The following is a 17263-nucleotide window of genomic DNA, read 5'->3' as shown; positions in this document are numbered from 1 at the left end:
ATAGTATAATCAAACTTAGCAACATCTTTAGAAATAATTAAATTTTGGGCTTTGGATAACCAAAACTAGCAATCTTTTCCAATAATCAAAATTTGTGGACCCTACATCACATAAGTTAACTAGTTCCAAAATTTGTATACATGTATGTTTCAATTGGTATTTTCTTCTTTTCTTCTTCGCCTATTCTATATATTCTTCACTTCACCCACAAACTATTTCTCTTTCTTTCCCTAAAAAAGTGAAGCTCATATATCTCGATCATCTACAATTCAACCCGTCGTTGCTGGATTAAAATATTTCACTCTTCCTTCCCATTTTTATTTTTTTCCCCCAACAAAATTCATAATAGGAGGGAAGAAAGTCACTGATTTTTTTCCAAAATTAAGAGAGAGAATTGATATATTTTTGCCCAAAATAAACGTAAATGGAGGAAAGTGAATGGCGGAAAACCGGGGGGGGAGAGTAAGTGAAATTGTAGCGGACCCTTATTTTGGTTATGGATTAGAAGTAACCATTGTGAAGCTTAACATTGTTAAGCTTAACAACCTTTTAAGTGAATAATCAAAAGCTGATGTGTCAATTTTTTGTTATTCGTTTTTTATTATACTACTGTGGATGGCCTAAGTTACAAAATCTCCCCAATATGTAACATCCATTTTTCATTTTAGAGTGAGCTTGGTAGAAGATGCAACGATAGAGAACTCAATAGACCCAAGCTAGTTTTTTGACTTTATTTTGGATATTTAAAAAAATATTTGGGTAAAAGTCATAATTTTTTACCTTTTCAATCCTTTTATGACAGAGATGAATCAATAATTTACAAAAATTAGGCACAAAACCGACAAACGCAAAAAAATATGAATTATGACACAAAAAATTCCCAACAGCCCTTAATGGAGCTTGACTGTAGTTGTGACTTGTGACCCGAACAACTCGATTTCTGCTGCCTGCAAAAGAACTGGATCCTAAATCTTGCTACGGAAACTGATGAGGATCACGAATGGTGCGTATCGACGGCTGTGTGGAGCCCACTCCGTACTCCTTCGCAGGGGTGCTCGCCGTTCAATAATTTAAAAAAAAAATAAACCAGTGAGCTTGTGAAAAATCAGCTTAATTTAATGTGTAGGTGCTCGATTCATTCTTTCAATTTTTCATTCAAAATTTGGATCCGTAAAAAAATTAAAAAATTGGATCGAACACCTAAATAAGGGGTGAGAAAAAACCCGCAATGCCGCCCCGTCCCAAAGGGTTCCGGACGGGCTTGAACCACTACTTCAGTCGGTGTGGTTTGATTTCCATTCCAAAAACTATTTTGGGTTCGGGTTTGGGTTATGGGTTCTACCCGTCGGTCCCAACCCGACCATTTAATATACGTGCCTGCTCTAGGTATAAAAGGGGAACCAACACACGTTCAAAACCAATACACTCCAGCTCTAAAAATGATGTCGCTGCCACACAATCCCACACCTCCATCGTGAGCCTCCGACGCCGCACCACCGTCTCTCTCTATCCCGCTCTCTCTCTCTCGCGATGCCGGCGTCCACTGCACCATCTCCAAATCCCGAAATTGGTAAATCTCACACTTCTATCGGAATGGATGTCTCCCTCTCCCTCTCTGCCTCTCTCTCTCTTGCAATTTGTTTTGGGTGTTTTTTGTGTGAGTTGGTGACTGATTCTGTGATTATACTCCAGTTGTAGCCCAAACCGATCAACCCGTCCGATCCAACCCAAAGTATAGAATCGGTTTCGCGTACGGTTTTACCAGCCGTGTGGGTTGGAAAAAGGCTACCGACATAATCGGGTCGGTGACTTATTTTTTTGTTGTTATTCAATTTTTTTTTGCATTTGTTACGAGAAATCGGAAAGGGAAAAAATATTGATCGAAACTCCTAAAATTTTGAATAAAAACAAAAATAAGTCATTAAGTCATTTTTTTTACTTATTCTTGTCTTTTTGAATAAAATTATGAGTTTTGATTAAATTTTTTTACTTTTTTGATTTTTGTCGTCAAGATGAATAATAAGTCACAAAAGTTTGACGCAAAACTAACAAATACAATTATTTTTTTAATAAAAAAAAGTTACTGTCCCACTTTTGTTCCACTTTTAAAGCTAAATGAGGCCTAAAATATATTAGACTCAGCTGATTTTAGTCAGGCCCCTCGAATTTTTTTTTTAAAATTATTAAATGACTAGAATTATTGGGACCGAGAGTAGGCCCCGTCGCCGTCGGTTCCCACGTCTCGCTGGGAGTTTTTGGCCGAAATGGCCATAAATTGTAATCAAATTGGGAGAATACCCATCTTTCTAAACGTTTTGTAAAAATATGCCATCGCTCCTTTTCAAAAGGCGTTATAGATTTCCTATGTGGCAAAGAGTCCAAGTCAGATTTATAAGGCACGTTGTAAGTATTATAGCTCCTTTTGGAAAGGAGCTATAGGTTAAAGCTCCTTTTGGAAAGGAGCGATATGTTAAAAACCCAGACTTCAATCAAACCATCTCCTTTTCTCCTCCTATCTGATTTTTCTCTTTCTCACTCCACGTCGATCGCGACCTCCTAAGGTGCGCGATCTCCTCCAGCCGCCATCCTCCTCCGGCGTGCTCTCTCATCTCCGGCGTGCTCTCCACCCTTTATTGTCACTCACAGTAAGTCTCTCTCTCTCTCTCTCCATCTTCCTTGTCTCGTGTATGTGTATATGTATATGTATATATGTATGTGTATACTAGGGTTCGGCTCAATAGGTAATTTTCAAGATGCAACTTGTCTTAATGCTTTTATGAAATTTTCGTTTTTGGCCAGTAATTTTTGTTGATGGAACCTTCCTCACGGGAAGGTACAAAGGGACGTTACTTGTTGCAGTCACTCAAGATGCTGAGAACCAAATAATGCCGATTGCATTTGCCATAGTCGAACATGAGGATAAGGACAATTGGGAATGGTTCCTCACTTGCATAGGACACTTCGTAACCAAACGACAAGGCTTGTGTCTCATTTTAGACAGGCACTCCGCCCTCATGTCATGGCTGGAAGATGATTCTGCATATGATTGGAGGCCCCCACATGCTTACCATCGTTATTGTCTCCGTCTCTTGGGATCAAACTATCATCGTCGATTTGGAATATTAGTGGGAAAAGAAGTCAAAGTCTGCGCAATGGAATGTCAAAAGAAAAAGTTCAAGACCAAACTAACCCGATTGAAAAGGTTCGCCAACGAACGTATCTATCAAGAACTTAACCTGCTCAACAAAAAACAATGGACGTTTGCATACGATGGAGGTAGGCGGTACGGCAGCGAAACTACCAATTACTTTGAGAGCTTCAATGGGGTCGTAAAAGAAGCCAGACACCTCCCGATCATGGCAACTGTTATGTTTACCTTCTACAAATGTGTGGAGTACTTTGACGATAGGCTGGTAAAGTCAATGGATACAAAAGCGAAAGGGAATCATTTCAGCTTATATGCAAAGAAAAAGTACGATCATTGGAGGGAAAACGCAGTGGGACACAATATCATTGTGTTCAATCGGGCCGCAGGCTTGTTCGAGGTACATACACCAATCAATCGAACAAGCCCATACAAAGGAAATAACAAACACACAGTTGATTTGACTAACAAGACGTGCACTTGCAATAAGATTCAATTGTGGAAAATACCCTGTTCGCACGTTATTGTGGTTTGCAACAAAATGCATATTGACCCTCTTGATTACTTCGGCAAATATTGGACGGTCAACACAACAATTGCCATGTATGAATCTCTCTCATTCAATCCACTGCCTGACCAAGCCTACTAGCCGCCATACGATGGGCCAAGAATTCTTCCAGACAAAGAACGTCTCTGAGGCCGAGGCCGCCCGAAAGTGAATCGAATCCGAAATGAGATGGATGATTTGATTGAGCACCAACCGCCACAGACATGCTCAAAGTGTGGTCAACAGGGTCACAACAAGAGAAGATGCGGAAAATGAAATTCAAATTACATATCATGTGAAATGATGTTTTTATATAAAAAGTTTGTACTCAACAAGTCTTTTATGTTAATCAATTATTTATCCGGACATGTTTCACTAGTTGAATTTGTTCAATAAGTTAAGTACTTAGGTTAGGTTTAAGAGAAAGCAAATTCAAGAGAGAGCAAATTCATTCACTTGGTGATCGTGGGAGAGAAAAATTAATAGTACTTACAAACAATCATACTACAACAATATATGTCACTCTGTAAGAACAAACCCATGTAGTGGGTTTCTCTCTCTAACTCTTCTTCCTCTTTCTGGGGTTTCTCTCTCACACTAGCTAGAATATCCCACCATACATATTTGTAAACAAATTACATAATCAACAAACAACTAATAATCAACCACTCCTCCCTCTAACTATGTACCACATTCAAATCGCCAATTTGGGCTCTTCCTCTCTTGTTTCTTGGGGAAGTTAATTTGGAAATTTCTATATCATATCACTCAACTCTTTTATATCCAATCTTTTCTAAATTAAAAATAATTCTAATTTTTTTTAACACAATCGTAAAATTTTTTAATATCTTTATGGCCAGTCTATTTCTTTGGATAATACTACAAATTCTCACACTTTGTGTTTCAAAATTTGAGATAACTAACGTCGGTGTTTTTGGGGTTAGAATTATATATAGCCCATTTTCAAAAGGCGTTACTAGTTAAAATTATAGCTCCTTTTCAAAAGGCGCTATTAGGGTTCGAATGATAGCTCCTTTTTAAAAGGAACAATTATGGTTTAAATTATAGCTCTTTTTCAAAAGGAGCTATCTACGTGGCGGCCACGTGGCGCCTAACCGCTATAACGCCTTTTGAAAAGGAGCGATGACATATTTTTACAAAACGTTTAGAAAGATGGGTATTCTCCCAGTCTGATTACAATTTAGGGCCATTTCGGCCAAAAACTCTCTCCCTGGTCGGTTGCCTGCTTTTTCGATGCGAAGTCCTATGTGTACCGACCAAAATGTAGGGAAACCGTACCGACCGCCGCGAGCGGCAGTCTCCGGCCACCGGACGGCCGATCCGAGCCGTCCAAAAATTAAAAAAAAAAAAACCAAGGGGCCCAACGCAGAAATCAAAGGCATACGAGGTGTGTAAGGTGCTTGATCCGAGCACCATTTTTTCGTGTATATATGTATATTCACGATGGGTCCCTCGATTTTTTTTTAAAAATTTTTGAACGGCTCGGATCGACCTTCCGGTGGCCGGAGACGGCCGTCCGTACGATTTCCCTACGGAAACCGTCGGTGCAGCTAGCACTACTCTTTTTCGATCCTGTTGTGACGCGACCCTCTGCTTTTAATTTCACAAGAAAGAGGTATCCGGTCCATCGGATGGCCACGTCATCATGACACTATGTCCCGGCCGCATCATTGCCTGCTTCACTTTCTGGTACAAGTCGCGATTGGCGGTACTCCGTATACTCATTTGATCTCTGACGAACCTCCATTTTCGATCGAAAAATCTCATACAGGTACAAAGAATGAGAGGATTCTCCTTAATCTCTTCGGTCCTCTCCCGTTCCCTAACGCACGCTCGTAGAACATCTGAATACCAAATCAATGTGCTTCGCTTTCACTCTGATCTACCTCCCCCTTCTCTCTCTGGGCGTCTAGGTCAGTTTTTTTCTATATATGCACGCCTCTGTATATGTGCTATACGCATTGTTTTCATTTGATTTCGTATTTGTTTTCATTTGATTTCGTATTTTCTTTGCCTTTTTATTTGGTCCTTATGTTGGTTAAATTGATTCAAATTCTTACTGAGGCCTAGTGTTCTGTTTGGTTTTTAGTTGTTGAGAGTCTTGAGACTGTCAAGGCAATGGATCAGGATTAGTGCTCTTGCTTGTTTAGGACTGTTTTTTTTCGTGTTTTTTCTTGTTTGAATTTTCTGGTTGTTGTTGTTTAGGATTATATTTTTTCTTATTACCCTTTTTTGATTAGTTATTCTCATTTTACGCATTTATGGACTCTTCGAAATGTATGAATTGTGTGATGTGTTTCTGTTTTCCTCAAAAAGAGCAAAATTAGTAAACTGCAAGACGTGCACGTTTTTCTCTGTCATGAGCGTGCCAGGACTGGATTGCAGTCCAAATTTGTGTTTAAGGCCTGCGTGCCTCAAATCTGACTTCGTACATGATGATTGTGTATGACCTAAGGGGTAAGGCCATATGTGGTTCGTGGTTTGCCTTTAATGAAAAATGACTTCAAATTTCCCAACCGTCGTGGAAAATAGAAAGAGAAAAGATAAAACGAAATTTAAGTGAACTTCATAAACGGTTTAACGAAGTTTGGGTACAAGGAGATGAAATAAAACTAGGCTAGGATAGTTTGGACTGAAAAGTAAATGATAATTGAAAGATAATTCGAGTTAGCGCTGTGCTTGATGGTCGTGGACCCTTTCTAAGGTTGCCCATTCTGATATTTATAGGTAGAAGCTCCAGGCCTTAAGTTGCTTGGGCTGTCTTCATGCATGGCTGCCAAGTGTCCTCTCCCTTGCTCTTTACCCCAAGAAAACGGCTGCAAAATTTCCAGGCCTTAGAACTGCTTGCATGCATGGGAAATTGCTGAAAAAAGGAATTTCAGCTGCCTTTGAGAGAACCTTCTAGGCTTCCAAGCTGCTTGCAGCTGCTTCCGGGCCTAGAAAATTGCTAAAAGTTGAACCTTGGGCCCACCAAGGTTAAAGGCCGAAATACTTTTGCAAGAATCATGGACCAAAAGCTATTTTTACTAGCTTTAAGTCTCCTCTTGTGGGCCCCTTAACATTTTAGAATAGGTTCCTTATACCTGAAGATCTAGGACAAAATGAATTTATTGGGACTTGATCCCTCCTTTCGCCTAGCTTATTGTTGAGCTGCTTCTTCAAGTCTTGACTAAGCTGCGTACCAAGCAGCTTCTGGCCTGATCAAGCCGCTTTGGTGGCTTGCATGGATGCCACGTGTCCTAGGCCTTGCTTCATCTCGAAGAATTTTGGCTGTGTAGGCTCTTGAAGCCCTTATTCCATGCTCCTTCCATCACACCTTTTTTGGAAACTCCTGAAATTGGGCCCTAACATGGGTTTTAATTGATTTGGACCTCCTAATGGGCCCAATAGCCCAACAACGTCTTGGCCTCTATCTTGGGCCTAACAAGCTTAGCCATGGGCTCAACCATGGAATGTAGGGATGGCATTCGGGGCATTGGGGACGGATATGGGGATTTCCATACCCAATCCCTGAAACCGAAAGGCTACCCATATCCGCTCCGATACCCGAACGGGGAGAAGAGAAAGGAACCATAACCGAACCAAACGGGGTTCGGGTAATCCCCGAACCGATTGGGTAACTGAAATAAAACTGAACAAAGTTGAGATCTACTCCATGAAAACAAAACTGAATCTATGTGACTGAGATCTACTTTTCCGAACAGCGAACACCATACAAACTGAAACTAAAACTCCATGGTAGCGCAGAAGATTTTAGAAATGATGTATCTATTGTCGATAAGAAAGCTGTATATTGTTTTCTAGAAATGAAAGGCTTGTCAAAATAGGGCATGGGTTGAACTCTTGGAACAAGCTCCTTTGTTTTTCTCTTGATTTCCTCTTCATCGGCTAACTATAGGAGCAAAATCCAAAAAGAACGTATGAGCAAAAAAAAAAATCTGAATTAACATCAACAGGTTGTGTGTGTGGGAGAGAGACACAGGGAGAGAGAGAGAGAGTGAGATAAAGGGAGATGAACACACACACATACACACACAGATGGCAGACGAATGGAGAATCGAGTGGGGGCTTGTCCTTCCGAAGAGAATCGATGTCTGAAGGCTGTCGAGTGGTTAATACTCTTAATCTTCAGCAGATTTGTTGAGAGAGAGAGAGAGAGAAATGGGTTCAGTTCTCTCTCAAAACTTGCGAGAGAAGAATGAGAGAAGGGAGTGACTGCGGCTGTGCTTTTGTCTTTAACCCTAGACGTGATACCATATATATATAAAGGGTATTTTTGTAATTTCATTATTTCGGTTCGGTTCGGGGATCTGTTGAACCATAACTGAACCAAACCTGTTCGGGTATCTCACATCCTCTACCATATCCGCACCCACGGAGAATTTTTCGGTTATGGTTCGGGTACCCATCGGTTCGGTTCAAATTGCCATCCCTAATGGAATGTGAATTTGGGAATCTGGGCTTCTGGATAGGCTAAGCAAAACCTCTCGACCAACAAAGAAAACTGGGTTGGGCCCGGGTTCATGATAATGAAATTTTGGGCATTAATTAGGCCCAATCCTGAATATTAATATAGCCCATTAATCCCAGCTTTTGTTCGGTTACCTTATTTCACTATGGCCCAGTTAAATTTAATTCGGCCCAATGGCAAGCAACCCATATTAAAATATGCTTATGGCCCAATAGCACCTTTTGGTCCACTATTTCAATTTTGGCCAAAATTGGGTGTAAACAGTTTCGATAGCTTTTAGTTGGATATTCACTTAAGAAACATTATTCATGTTTGGTTAAATTATGCACAGACCTCTTTTGTTAAGCTTGAAAGGGTCTATCGCTTTTGTAACAATTTACATTAGGATAATTAAGTTATATAAGTTATACGATTGAACAAAAAAAGTAGTAACATGGGAAGAATTAGATGAAGCCAACACGTAGGTGCATACCCGTTCCTGATACATATGCTTGAGTCCATGTAACATAGCTTGAAGATGAGAGTTTCAATAATTTGTATGACTGAATCTTGGTTATTAGTCCCCCAAAAAAATCACAATACAAAAATGGGTTCTTACCGGGAGAGTAGCGTCGGAGACATCTTCATTTGAGGGTGAGGTGTTTAAGCATATTTTAGCAGGTAATTTAGGAAATCAATGGAGTTTATCAAGGTATTTATATGTGGAAACAAGTGTTAGTTGGTTCTATGGAATACCGTATGAAGCAAAGGTTAGTTATACGATTATACTATGGTCACGGCCATGTAGAAAAAGTTGGAAAACCCTTTTAAGGAACACAATAATGCCACCAGGTATATCTGCAACATTGTTTCCTGAATAACTAACCGGGACTAGCTTAGTGGGCTAGAACTCTTGTTTCTCACTGAGAGGTAAAGGTTCATGGGCAATTTGTTTTCTTCTTTTTAATCATCCATAGGCAACACCCCAAAAGTAGGAGGGAAGAAAATATCTAATACACTCACACACAGGTGCACACACACTATGTTACACATCAAGAAAACTTTTATAGCAGTTGTAACATCAATTAATACTTATAAAAAAAAAGAGTTGTAACAAGTTAACAACAATTAACATCATACCATTAATCCAACGGTAATTCGTCTTGATCCAACAAGTATTAGTACCTTGTTTGTTTGGGGGATTCAAAATCTCTGGGCATGGTGTCCAATACATTTTCTCTCTATATATCTCTCCACTCATCACTTTAAAAAACCTCCCTCAAACCTCCAAATGAACAAGGCATAAGACATCTAGTTCATTCTTGGGTCCTTCTCATCCTCTTCTCAGAAAATTTACCCAAATATGTCTTGACTCCATTATAGAACTTTTTGTTCTCAAATTTTAATAATTTGGCTCTAAATTTGGTAATTTTTTTATTCTTTTTCTGTTTTGGGGATTTTTGTAATGCAACACCAAAGAGGAGTATGGTCTTTTTTGTTCACACAAATGCCCCACTTCGACGTGTTGAAATTAAACTTCACGTGTTCCTGTGCAGAGTAGATTTATTTTTCTCTTATATTGACAATATTTTACAAGATTGAGATTTAGTAGAACAAATAAAAAAATGAGGCATAAAAGGATGAAAGTATATGGCAGATCATAACAAAGAAAAGGAAGTAAATTAGGGTTGCACAAAAATGATAAAATATCCAGCATTTAGTACATCATAATGAAAAGGAAGTAAATTAGGGTTGCACAAAAATGATAAAATATCCAGCGTTTAGTACATCATAATGAAAGAAAAGAAAACAAACACATACCAGAGTTGTACCCAAAATTAAAAAGGCTGAAAAAACAATCATGGACTGTTTTTCGCCTACTGCATATGCATGCTTGCAAACTATTTACCGGATCACTACTTTCTTAGTTGCAGTGACTTAGGAATTATTATTCTTTTGTTATTTGTTAGGCAGAGCACTACAACATCTGAAGTGCACAGTTTCAGCCCATGATTTGTAGATAAGAGTTGATGCACTGATTGTAATCACGAATTATTTGGTGTTCCTTCCTTGCTGCTGGAGCTAAATGGTTATCTACTTTTGTTCCTTTAGGACCATATACACGGTATAAGGATCTTGTTGAGCAAGGGAAACTACAACATGATCCTCACCAGGAAAAGGTGGTTCTAGAGCTGGACAATCTTCTTGGGAGGTTAGAGCAATATGAGAACGATATGGAAGAATATCATGTGAGATTAAACAACTTCCTTGTTCTCTTTCTCCAATCTACAGTTCACTTACGATGTGCATCTTTTGTACACTTATTACAGTTAAACCTATCCAAGTGGGAAGAAACCCGGGAAAATGAACGTCGCAGGCTTTTGACAGAGGAAGCTGAGGGTAAACAGAAGGGGGGAGTATTTTCATCAGTAAACAAGCATCGGAGTAGATTTGTTGAGAGATGGATGTCCCGGTGAGGCAAAAGTTTCAGCATTTTCTTAGTAAAGTTTTTCTGTTTTGGCAACCCACTGAAAATTGCTGCTTGGTACAATTTCTCTTTCCCGGGGCTTATTAAAAGCTTCGTTTTAGTTTTGCTATTATTTACTGCGGCTGTCGTGTCATTGTCCATAACATTATTACCTACAAAAGAAAAAGAAGTACAACTTTGAACTCTGGGGATTAGTTCGTTTATTACTGTTTGTAAATTCTCGATCTTGTTTTTGGTTCAACACGTTATGTACAACAAGCATTTTTAACTGATATTAAGGTATGGTACCAATATATTTTGTTAGTAATATTTGTGTTTCACTGTTTAAGCGGTCCGAATAGTCCTTTTCAGTTGCTAATAAGGTTTAATGTTGCTCGTTAGACTTTTTAACATAGAAAACACAATTGACCAAAACTTTCAATCTTCTGAGCAAATAACTTTGTTAAGAAAATATTAGGACTTGTTGTTCCCACTTCTTCTCTTCTTCTCTAGCATGTAGAACGTGGAAAACAATATCTTACCAAACTACTGATGACATATGAATAATATAAATGCATTGATGTGTTCTTAAGATTTCGATGAATATTGCTGACTCAGCAACTCAGCTTATACGTGTGATGTGGTGCCTGTGTTCCATGTCGATTTCAATGGTTCTTAGAAGTCCTGCTTGTTGGCTATTCCTCCCTCACTCTCTCAAGAGATCTTCTACAGAAACCGAACCGTAAATAGAACTGTTTACATTCAATATTGTGCTGTTGTTGGGAGCCCAATAAAACTATGCTGGTTCTTTCTTACTTCTGGTATGAGGTGGTTCTACTTTGTGGACAGTTACTTTCACATGTTTATGTTTTTGGTAATCATATTTTTGTTTCTTCAAGTTACTGCCTGTACTGATCTCCATTTCACCCAGGACAAAGCCTGAAAATGTAGAACCGGGAGTGGGAAAATGGGTTTCATATCTTAATCGGGAGAGGAAATTAGATTCACTAATTGGTCGCCGTCCAACTGCTCCTCCTGCTCCAAAAGGACTATACCTGTATGGAAATGTGGGAAGTGGTATGTTGTATTTTCGCTAAGCTGTGAGCAAAATTTACGTACATGGTGTTTTGATCCGCCAAAGGGTCTGCTGTCTGGATTGTATTGTAATGTTTCACTTGCTTGATTAGCGCCTCACTTAGGCAGAAGATGATTTGTAGTCAATGATGTTTCTTGCCTTCATTTCGTTGGCTTTGATTCTCTTCTATTTTTGGTTTTTCTCTAATTTATGATGTTATTTTGTTGAATATGTTCCATGTCGCGCCCTCGATTTTAAACATAAATAAAATAACTTTACTTAAATAAAATCCTCACAACAATATTCCATGAACCCAAAAGAGTTTACCATTTCATGTTCATTAGGTTACAGTTCCAGCTCCAAAAGTTTAAGAATATTACATCATGAGGCACTACGGCCCAACATTTCGGAAATACAGGAGTTAAGAAAGTTAAAGAAAGTTTCAATGCCTCATAGCCAAAAACATGAAAATGAAATTTCATTACACTTTCAAAGTATGACTTTTCAAAGAAACTAAGCGCCTTCACTTTGTCAGCTTTCAAAAGAATGCACTTGGATGCATGCACTTCACCCCATGCTACTGGGCGCCCAGTAGAGAAATTTACACAGCTCTTATATGCAAATGGGATGACAGGTAGAATGAATGACTGAGGTAAAATACGGTATCTCAAATGTGAAACCAAAAGTGAATAGTAGATATCCCGAAGATTACGGAAGTAAAGCACAATGACCACGTATCAAGGTTCAAGTCTAACCACGAAGATTTTCAATCCATACGATTTACTCATGACTACCATGGCCCCTCATCCTATCTTGCATAACCTATCCAATATCTCGACTTCACAATAGTCATGAGCGAATGCTTTTGCTGGGCTATTCCCGTTACTCCCCACAAGCACCTCTCCCATTGATGGAGCTAATTCAAGTCACATAGTGTAGGTCATCGTACGACCTTTTCCTTAATACACTTCGTGACTCTACCATTTGTCTCAAACACATATAAGAAATCTTTAAGCAAGACTCACGTTCACATAGAAGTAGTAAGGAAATCACATTTCAATCAACTCACAACCATTACACTATCGGTTTCCTATATCATCATATATGCATTCACATAACTCATCTCTAAGTAAACTCACTCACAACGATTCCTAATTTCCCATCCTTTAGCTCATTAGATCTACAAAGTATGCTAGGGATATTATACGCCTAGAACACATGAAAATGTCTCTCATACCCATACCTAGCATGGTCAAGCTTAAAGGTGTGTCCTTGCGCAAAGAACCCTCAACACATTCTCCACATTATTATTATTCACATGATTTTGCAACTCAAGTATTTATTAAACATTTGAATTATTGAAATTTTAATATGGGTCTCTACATTCCATTAAGACAGATTTATGCATTATGTAGGGAAGACAATGCTCATGGACATGTTTTATAGTGCCACTGAAGGAATTGTGAAGCATCGAAGAAGGTTTCACTTTCATGAGGTCAGTTTTTAATTTTGTTTTGTGAAACGTCGTGATATGTGATTCAAATGGATGACAATGATTAACTTTTGTAGTTGCATCCATTGGCTTCTTTGAGCAGGACATTTTGTAGCACTCTTATTTTTATCCCCAAACCAAACCAAACCAAGCCTTACGTCACAATCACTTGGGGTCGGCTACATGAATCCTTTTCCTCCATTGAGCTCTATCAAGGGCCACTTGTTCACACAAACCTATTATACTCATATCTTTGCGCATCATAGAATCTAATGTCAATTTAGGTCTACCCCTTCCGTAGCATTGTTGTCCAAAGCTGTCATATCTGCTCTCTTAACTACCCAGTTTACTTCTTTTTAAACCATATCTTTGCGCACCATAGCATCTAATGTCAATTTAGGTCTACCCATCCCCGTAACATTGCTACCCAAAGCTATCCTATCTGCTCTCTTAACTACCCAGTTTACTTATTTTTAAATTCTTGCCATGGTCTAAGGCTTCAACTCTTTTAATATTAAGACTTAGATTATAATGGCATATCGGCATTTTTTTTTCATTCAAATACTGGGTAGCATGGATACGGATACGATACGAATACGCGGATATGTGATTTTTCCAAAAAATAGGATACGATACGTTGAATATTAAAATAATTAAAAATAATATTCTATTGGCGGCTAAAGTTATCCATTACACAAGTGCACCATTCACATGCCAAGCAAAAACCATTCACATGCCAAGCAAAAAAGAGAGTTCATTTAACATCATCAAAAGTCAAAAGATTCTCATTGTCCATCCAAAATATTGCAATCATCATCGCATTTCGCTAAACCTCCATTGCTTCATCGCCAATTTCACTGTCATCACCATCGTCCGTAAAAACTACGGCCTCCAACTCCAATTCGTCGAGAGAGAGTTGTGCAATTTCAAGCTCTCCAACATCCCCAAATGAATCAAAAGCATCTCCGGCAATGTCCCACATCTTTGTTTGTCCTTCCATGTATTGCCGAGTTTTTCTTGATAAGAGGCGGAGGTTGCTATGAAAGTAAACCAAGTCTTCCGCATGTTTTGGAGTCATCTTATTCCTTTTAGCCGAATGCACAAATGAGTAAGTACCCCAATTTCTGTCGCTACATGATGATGAAGGTTGCACAAGTAGTTTTAAAACTACACTTTGAAGCAAAGGTGCACTTGCACCATAAGTAACCCACCAACTCTTAGCGTCCATTGCATAGCAATCATGGATGGAATCACTATCGCCAAACTCTCACGCCTTGCTTGAAAAATTGGCAAATTCCATGTTAGCCTTTGAGCGATCCGCCGAATTAGGAAAATACCTTTTCATGCATTTAATTCTTTCTCGTGCAACCTCAACATCTTTATGTGGAGGCACTCTACTAGGACCCTTGTGAAGCCATTCATCACTATAGTACCTTCGTAATACAAAGAAAAGTTGAAGTTTAATTTATGAATAATAGAGTACATAATGTTCACACTATTTATGAAGTGAACTAATAAAGTTAGAAGTCACCTCGGATTTAGTGAATGAGCTAGGCAATGAAGTGGATTGTTGTTCTTGTTCCACCGATCAACGAGAATTGCGTGAAAAAGGTAGATAAGTCCTCATGCCACTTTCCTTCATGCCTGTATATTGCAACTGATGTTTGGAAGAATAATAAAAGTGTGTAGAGTGTTAACCAACCCTAACACACGTAAGCTTTATTTATATTATGTGGTGACTAGTTACATAACATAAGCAACCAATGTGGGATTTAGTCCAACTCTATTTTAACACTCCCCCTCAAGCTGGAGAATAAATATCACAAAATCCCAGCTTGTTACATAACAACTCTAAACATGGTTTAAATAAAGGTTTGGTGAAGATATCTGCCAACTGAGCTCCTGTAGACATGAAAGGGGTAGCCAACACGCCACTATCTATCTTCTCCTGAACAATATGACAATCTACCTCGATATGTTTGGTTCTCTCATGAAATATTGGATTTGAAGCAATGTGTATCGCTGCTTGATTATCACAGTACATAGGAATAGGCAATTGTACGCCAAACCCCAACTCTTCGAGCAAAGCTCTCAACCAAACAACCTCGCAAGTAGTATGAGCCATGGCACGATATTCTGCTTCAGCACTAGACCGAGCAACCACAGTTTGTTTCTTGCTCTTTCAGGTAACTAAATTTCCACAAACAAAAGTACAATACCCAGTTGTGGAACGTCTATCAGATGGTGATCCTGCCCAATCAGCATCAGTAAAGGCTTCAACATGCAAATGACCATTTGAACGATAAAAGAGGCCAGTCCAGGATGAGCCTTGAGATACTTTACAATACGAAGACAAGCTTCCCAATGTGGAAGATGAGGAGCTGACATGAACTGACTTACTATACTGACAGCAAATGAGATATCAGGCCTTGTATTGGTGAGATAATTCAGCTTGCCTACCAAGCGACGATAACGGTTTGGATGAGGAAATATCTCCCCTGATTAACACACAATTTGACATTTGGATCCATAGGGGTCTCTACAGGCTTTGCTGCCAATAAACCAGTCTCCTCTAGAATATCTAGTGCATACTTTCTTTGGGATAAACTGGTCCCGTCCTTGGATCTTGCTACCTCAATACCCAAGAAATATCAAAGCTTACCCAAATCTTTGGTGTGAAACTGATGCTGTAAAAACTGTTTTAACTCATCAATACGTTTCGGATCATTCCCGGTAATAATGATATCATCCACATATACAATCAACACTATTTTCCCCCGATTTGACTGAATAGAGAAGACAAAATGATCAGAATGGGAGTGATGCATACCAAACTGCAACACAACATCACTAAACCTGCCAAACCAAGCTCGAGGTGTCTGCTTAAGACCATAGAGGGCTTTGCGAAGGCGACACACCTGAGAACGCTCTCCCTGAGCAACAAACCCAGGAGGTTGCTCCATATATATCTCCTCGAGCAAGTCATCGTGTAGAAAGGCATTCTTGACATCCAACTGAAACAAGGGCCAACCAAGATTGGCGGCCAGAGAGATAAGAATGCGAACAGAGTTAATCTTGGCCACCGGAGAGAGAGTCTCAGCATAATCAACTCCATACGTCTGGGTATAGCCTTTGGCCACAAGACGGGCCTTGTACCGTTCGACGGTGCCATCCGGATGATACTTGACGGTAAATACCCACCGACATCCCACGGTAGACTTTCCTGGCGGAAGAGAAACCAACTCCCAAGTGCCATTGTCATGGAGAGTAGACATCTCAGCCTTCATAGCTATCCGCCACTCAGAAACAGATAAGGCCTCCTGAACAGTGTTAGGAACAAAAATGGACGAAACAGAAGTAGTAAAAGCACGAAGAGACGGAGACATGAGTATAGGAAACAAACTGAGCAATAGGATGAGTAGTGCAAGACCGAATACCTTTGCGAAGAGCAATAGGAAGACCAGGCGATGGGGGAGGTAGAGGTGGTGAAGCAGGATCTGGGGACGGAGGAGGCGCAGCGGCAAGCACTGGTGGGGCTGGTAATCTTTTCCGTTGACGAACATATACTTGCAAGGGTGGCACAGGAACAAGAGGAACATCTATAGGAATAACATACTCAGACTCAGAAAGGACATACTCAGACTCAGGGTCCCCGAAAAGAAAGGCAATGACTCATTAAAGGTGACATCAGCACACACAAAGTAACGACGAAGAGAGGGTGAGTAACACTTATACCCTTTCTGAGTATGGGTATACCCGAGAAAGATACACTGAATCGAGCGGGGATCAAGTTTGTCCCAGTCAGGATCTAGTGCATGAACATAGCATGTGCACCCGAATACCCGAGGGGATAATGAGTGGAGAGGCCAACCAGAAAATAAAACCTTGTGCGGCATTTGACCACCGAGAACAGTGGAGGGCATACGGTTAATCAAGTAACAGGTTGTAAGAACAACATCACTCTAGTAAGACTTGGGGACCTGCATTTGGATTAACATGGCACGCGTAACTTCAGATAAGTGTCGGATCTTGCGTTCGGCAACCCCATTTTGTTGTGGGGTTCGAG

The 17263-nt window shown here is 39.6% G+C and overlaps 2 protein-coding genes across 9 annotated transcripts in view; both read left to right on the top strand.

The window, feature by feature from the left end:
- Positions 1 to 1530: 1530 nt before the first annotated feature.
- Positions 1531 to 3794, top strand: LOC131332826 (uncharacterized). The gene is made up of 2 exons (XM_058367128.1): positions 1531 to 1570; positions 2800 to 3794. The coding sequence occupies exons 1-2, from the start codon at positions 1531 to 1533 to the stop codon at positions 3792 to 3794; spliced, it is 1035 nt and encodes a 344-aa protein (XP_058223111.1).
- Positions 3795 to 5342: 1548 nt separating this feature from the next.
- LOC131334517 (uncharacterized) overlaps positions 5343 to 17263 on the top strand; it is a 32036-nt gene continuing 20115 nt past the window's right edge. For 3 of the 8 annotated variants that reach the window (XR_009202197.1, XR_009202198.1, XM_058369563.1), the window contains exons 1-5: positions 5344 to 5626; positions 10276 to 10412; positions 10494 to 10636; positions 11562 to 11707; positions 13121 to 13200. Coding sequence is in view for 5 of the 8 variants with exons in the window: in XM_058369563.1 (XP_058225546.1) it covers positions 5494 to 5626; positions 10276 to 10412; positions 10494 to 10636; positions 11562 to 11707; positions 13121 to 13200 (639 nt within the window). In the remaining 3 variants the exon portion in view is untranslated. Of the gene's footprint in view, positions 5627 to 10275; positions 10413 to 10493; positions 10637 to 11561; positions 11708 to 13120; positions 13201 to 17263 lie in introns of all 8 variants that reach the window. The other 5 variants (XR_009202199.1, XM_058369564.1, XM_058369561.1 and 2 more) reach the window with 3 other exon arrangements.

Source organism: Rhododendron vialii, chromosome 7a, assembly GCF_030253575.1.
Source record: "Rhododendron vialii isolate Sample 1 chromosome 7a, ASM3025357v1".
In the NCBI taxonomy this organism is placed as follows: Eukaryota; Viridiplantae; Streptophyta; class Magnoliopsida; order Ericales; family Ericaceae; genus Rhododendron; species Rhododendron vialii.
This window is presented reverse-complemented; position numbering and strand designations above follow the sequence as displayed.